The following is a 6,218-nucleotide window of genomic DNA, read 5'->3' on the forward strand; positions in this document are numbered from 1 at the left end:
AAAAAAAAAAAAAAAAAAAAAAAAAAAAAAAAAGTTCAAGGTCATCTATGGCTACAGGGTGAATCTGGCGCCAGTCTGGGTGGGATACACCCCACCTTATCACAGAAAATAAAATAGAAATATTCCTCAAGAACCTCTGTCTCTCCGCTTTTACACAAAATATGCCTATGTGCTCAGTTTCATCATAATAGCAGATTTGGTGGAGTGTTCAGACCGTAATAAACAGTTCCTCAGTAAATGTCTTAGTTAAGCGATTGTTTCACAGGTCTTTCCCAAAAGATACCTTGTAAAAGAGTACATTCTAAATTAAAATAAGCTCGGCTCAGCTGCTTATACAGTGCGATCAAGTGGGCTGATCTTTGCGGTACTGAACAATTCTAAACAAATGGGGATAGCGAATTATTGCCCCAAACCACTATAAAGCAGCTACATATGTTGATTTCTGAGTAATCGGCAGACATAAGCATGCTTTAGACAAAGTTAACATTTATAATCATTTGATGATAGTCAGGTAACGTTGTAGCGCTAGCATCCACAGGCAGAAGATGGAAAGCATCGACAGAAATAACTTTATCAATGCTGCATTCGGTCCTTATTTTAGATATTGGATTAAATATATATATTTTAGAAACATTTCCCCCTTTGCTTACAAATGGGTCCTGCTCTGTAAGCATCTGTTTGCCTTTCCGCAGACCCCCGCCCGACCTTCCAAACTCAACTAATTGCCGGTGTCAAGTGGTTTTTGCTCAGAGTAAAATAATTTACTCTGTGCTTCGTTCAAATGTTATTCGTTTTCAGCTTTGTAGAATTCAATAAGCATAAACAAGTAGCTATCTGGGGAATGCAAGGCACAGCCTTCAAAGATCCTGTAATCTATTTTTACTGTTGTTCTGTCTCATGGTCCCAAATTGGCGTTTTCATTATTTCCTATTCTCTCCATGTGACAGATTTGGTTTTGGGGGCTTTTGATAGCAAAATGTATCTCTCTCAGGCTATTAAATTAGCTGTTTGCTATTTCCCGTTTAAGTTACTATGCCGACCTCTAAGTTGCTTAGCTTGCTTTTTCTAGGGGGTTCGTTTCCTCTTTTCCACTGTCTCAGAGACTCCTTTTTCTCTTCCTTACATCTTTTTACACTTACTTATGAGGGGGTATTTAAATTTCAACCCGGAACTCAGGACCGCGCGCCTTGAATGACGGGAGTCGTAGTTTCCGTGACTTCTGAGTAACCGTCTTTCAGGCGGATTCCAGCCCTGAGCGAAACCCCACAAATCCCAGAGTGCACTCGGGTGGGCCCGCCCCGGCCCGCCCCTCGCGCGCAGGCGCCCTGGAGCCGCAGGATTTGAATCGGCGGCGTTGTTATTGACGCCATATTGGGGCCGGCGGCGGGTGGCAGAGTTGGGTCTGCGGGGAAGGAGAGGGTCGAGTGCGTTGCCTAGCGCTGTGCGGCCGCAGCCACCTCCCAGCCGCCTCGCATCGCCGCCGCTCGCCAGCTTCCGTCGGCCCCGGCGCGTGGGAGATCGCGTTTTGGTCGCGCCCCTAGCCGGGTCCACTTCCGAAGGGAGCCGGTCTCGGCGCAGCAGCCTCGGCGCGCTCCAGCCCGAGCGAGCTAGCTAGCGAGCGCACGGCGGGGGTGGCCCGGCCTCTCGGGAGCGGCCCCGAGCCGGCGTCGCGAACCTCGCGCCTCGCCCACCTGCCCTTCCGCGGCCCCGCCGTCCCGGGCCCCACACCCACCGGGCGCATCCGAGGGCCCTCTTGCCCCCGTCCTTCCCGGCCCCGCCCGAGCCGGGCCTCGGCTGCCCGCCGCCATGGCGTGCGGAGCCACTCTGAAAAGGACTCTGGATTTCGATCCTCTGCTGAGCCCCGCGTCTCCGAAGCGGAGGCGGTGCGCGCCTTTGTCGGCCCCGGCTTCGGCTACCGCCTCCCCTGCGGCCGCCACCGCCGCCGCCGCCGCCTCGGCTGCCTCCGCCTCGCCGCAGAAGTATCTCCGGATGGAGCCTTCCCCGTTCGGCGACGTCTCTTCCCGCCTCACCACAGGTGGGCCTCGGCCCCGGGGCCGCCGGGGTGGGCTGCGGCCGGGCGCCTGGGGTGCGGACACAAAGGGAAAGGGCCTGAACGAAGGTGGGGGCGGTGTCGGCAGGTTGGGTGGGTACGGGCCGTGCTGACCGGCATTATGGGGTAGCTAGCTCATTGTGAGGAAGATCATTTGGGGGCAGGGTCACTGGGATTGTGTCCTTCTGTAGAGACCCGGCGGAAATGATCAGAGAGGATGATATTATTTATAAGTCCGGCGAGAGAAGGGTCACATTTCACCCGAATCTCCCGGTCTCTTAGGCTGAATCGATTGGTTGCAGCTATTAACTCAGTGACTGAGTGGTTTGAGGCGAGAAGGCAGCCCCTCCTCCATTTTAGACTTGGCTGGTTTTAGTATAGAAGGGGTGGGGCTTGGAGGGGGGGGGGATGGATGTCACTGGGGCGAGTTGTAGGCCTGTCATTAATCACCCACAAGAACGCCACTTTGGCTGAGTCAAGACCTGTTTCCCTAGCAGGGTCAACAACAAAGCAAATGTTCTTCCCGAGTACTGTAATGTGATCTCGCTATGCGTCTAGTCCTTAAGAAATCCGAACTTTTAATGAAAAGAACTTGTCCTTTAAATTGGGACTGACTTAATTTATTTGTAAACGCTTTAGTTATCCCAACAAAAACCACCCTAGCCTCGAGAGTAACGAATACCTCAAGATTCCAGTGGACTTCCGTCTTGAAGTCTTGAAACATTCGGAAAGTGACTGCCGGGTGTACCTTTGGTTGCTTTTGTTCATGATGTGTGTACCTAGGTATCTCCCCCCCCCCCCCCCCGTGCACGTCTTAGGGCAGACTTTTGTGGACTTGAAGTCTAAACCTATTTCCTTTGTGTGTGGCATGCAAAGGTCTGTGAGTGCCAGAGAGAGAGAGCCCCCTTGGTGATCTCATCCTTAGAGCTTTGATTGGCTTAATTGAAATTTCCCCCCAGAACCTCATTTTAAAAAAGATGGGAATTATATAATTCTGTATCTGGCAACTTCCATATACAATTAACTGTACCAAGTGGGTTTTTTCTTACTGTCACATTTAAATAGCCATACCCAAATCCATGGTGAGACCTCAGTTACCTATTCTTGCTATTAAATATTTGCTCTAACTTAGGGCAATACTGTTTTAAGAGTTGCAGTCAGTTTTCATAGGAATGCCAAAAATTTTATTTAATGATTGTACCTAAACTGGTCCCCTCCCCCTTATATATGTATAAAGGCATTCATGACGGATATGTTTTAATGAGTGGTTCTCAACATGTGGGTTGCGACCCCAGGTGTCATATCAAATATTTACATAACGATTCACAACAGTAGCAAACTTACAGTTATGAAATAGCAACGAAATAATTTTATGGTTGGGTCATCACAACGTGAAGAACTGTATTAAAGGGTCACATCATTAGGGAGGTTGAGAACCACTAGTTTAGACATTACAGAAAAAGCGAGAACAAAGTGAAGAATGAATTCTTTGGGGCAGACATTTTTAGTTGTGTTTAATGAAATGGTATCTTTGAGCATTGAAATGGTGCCCTAACTACTAATGAGGTCTTTTCAAAGTAGCTGTAACCAGCAATAAATTTCATTAGGGTAGTGTTAGGTTTGTGAGTTACAGTATATCCCTATGCAATTAAAGTAATCTTGAACACATACATGAAACACCAGGGAACTATACACCTTCCTTTACTTAGAGGAACTTGTTCAGAAATAATAGTGAGCTTTCAAATTTGTCATGTCATCGCTCTCTTTGGAGCAGAGGTTAATATATTGTGTTCTCTCACATTTCAATTAGGTAAAGTACAATAGTAAAATGATTAGAATTATTGCTAGTCTTTAAACCAGCTGATAGTTTGATTCTATCTTGAAACTTAAAATCACATCCTAAGTAATGTTTATAGTTGGCTAAATAGTAAGTGGGTATTTTTAATTAATTTGAATATTGATGTAGAAAATTGACTTCCTGAAAAATGAGGGAAGATTGCTGAAAGTTTAAATTTGCTAAAATGTACATATTTACTGTAATTTTTAATGATACTGTAAATGTATGGTTGAACTTTTTTGGGTTACAACTAAAGAACTGGAAGTTTATACAGTGCTTGTACCATATGCAGTTTGTCTTTCTCATTGCTCTTTTTTAGACCTCACGGTCACTTCTGATGGTGATGTTGAGGTTTTGATGGGGCTTATTAGCAGCTTCAGGAACTTGGTACTGGTTTAAACCCTGACTGTTATTTTAGACATTCCAAGAAGGTGATTCCAAACTTTGATTTGATGACTGCTTTTGTTTAAGTCAATATTTTTCAAACTTGCAACTTAATACTAGAGAAAAGGGCTAGTTGAAGGAGTCTAGCTTACCCTCAAGACTTGAAACTGTTACTCTGTTCATTAACAGTGGCTTCAGTTCTTCCCCCCCTTTACACATCATATCTCAAACATGATTTTTGGTGTGCCTGACTTACTGATTCAGAATTGCTTTAGGTAGGTTTGACACAAACTATGGCCATCTGTTTGTACAGACTGGGAGGCAAGGCTTTTTTAAAATAATATTTTAAAATGGCTGAAAAAGAATAAAAATGATTATTTTATGACATTGAAAAATCAAAAGAATTTAAATGTCAGTGCCATGAAAAACAGTTGGGATCCAGTTATGCCTGTCCGCCTTTAAAAGGTTGAAAGTCCATTACAGATTATCCTATAAGGTTGTGGAGAGAGTATTTTGCCCCGGAATTTATATTTATTGTCTGATCTTTTATTCCCTACCCCCACCCCCCAAAAAAGTTTATACATACTCTGACGTAGGATTATAATTCAGTGATTGATGTCTCAAATACTTAGTGTGTAAAAGGATAGTAGATTGGTTTGGAGACAGAAAAGCATTTAAATGAAGATGCGGAAATGAGTGTATCAAATACTTATCCTGGGAAGTTGGTGGAAAAGGAAGGAAGGAGGGAGGGAGAGAGAGAGATTGAAATGTTCTTATCATGAAGGCCTAGCTAGCCTGGAACTCAGTGCTCTCCCTCCCAAATGCTGGGATTAGAGGGTGGGTGCACCCTACTATGCCTTACATAAGATTTTAAGGATATATTTTTCCCCCTCGTACTTTGGGAATTTAATGCATACGTACATGAAGTGTATTTTGATCAAGCACCTAACTCTTCCCCAGATCCACCTCACCCCCATTCCCTGCTTCCCAATTTCATGTTCTCTCCCCCGCCCCTTAAAATAGCCTATCAAGTCCCAATTTGTGTTGCTTATGGATTTGGGGTTATTTATTGGAGCATGATTGATCTACTAAGAGCTTAAAGAAAATTGACTGTTTCTACACCAAATAACCATCAGCTGTTAATAGGTCCTTAGCTAAGGGTGGAGTCTTGTGCATAAGTGTTGACTGGCTTGATCTTTTATGCAGGTCTTGAACCTGTGATGACGATTGCTGTATTCAGTCCTGTCATGTCCAGAAGACACTGATTCTGGTCTTCCCTGACATCTGGCCCTTACTTTATTTGCTGCCTGTTCCATGATTGTTCTGAGTATTGGTGGGAAGAGATATGATATGGATCCTTTATAACTGAGCTCTGCACTTTGACCAGTTGTGAGTTTCTGTGTTAACTGTGAATAGTATACAAGAAAAATGTTCTGAGGTCTGAGAGCTACATTAATCTATAGGTACAGAGATACAATTTATAGGGCAGTTTGTTACCATGGCCATTTAACAAAATAATGATATTAGGCTAGAGCAGTTTTGGGTTTTTGGCCAGGTTTACAGTGTCAAACATGTGTTTCTGCCTTGGAGCAGGTGGAAATCATAAACGCAGTCAGATAGCAGGGCATTTACCCCGTGACATTCATGCCACTGTTTTACTCATGAACTTGTCATGCCAGACATGAGTTTTGTAGCTCAGAGTTGACAGCTGGGTGATGCTGTTGGGATGACTTTTCTTTCGTAGTAGCCTGCGAAACACCTGCTGCTGTGGAAGCTAGCTAACAGGGAGGAGCTTCTGGATCAGTACCAGCTTGCTCCGTTTCCAGTGACCAGGGTGTGTGGTCCTCAGCAAGAGTCTTTTTTTTTTTTTTTTTTTTTTTTTTTTTTTTTTTTTTTTGGTTTTTCGAGACAGGGTTTCTCTGTGGCTTTGGAGCCTGCCCTGGAACT

At 44.7% G+C, this 6,218-nt stretch overlaps 1 protein-coding gene across 1 annotated transcript in view; it reads left to right on the plus strand.

Annotated features, from left to right (window-relative positions):
* Positions 1 to 1,347: 1,347 nt before the first annotated feature.
* The window catches only part of Akirin2 (akirin 2), a 16,983-nt gene continuing 12,112 nt past the window's right edge, over positions 1,348 to 6,218 (plus strand). Inside the window, exon 1 of the mRNA XM_005361964.2 lies at positions 1,348 to 2,035. Within this exon, the coding sequence (XP_005362021.1) occupies positions 1,807 to 2,035 (229 nt within the window). The 5' untranslated portion in view covers positions 1,348 to 1,806. The remainder of the gene's footprint in view (positions 2,036 to 6,218) is intronic.

This window comes from Microtus ochrogaster, linkage group LG5 (genome assembly GCF_000317375.1).
Source record: "Microtus ochrogaster isolate Prairie Vole_2 linkage group LG5, MicOch1.0, whole genome shotgun sequence".
Lineage (NCBI taxonomy): Eukaryota > Metazoa > Chordata > Mammalia > Rodentia > Cricetidae > Microtus > Microtus ochrogaster.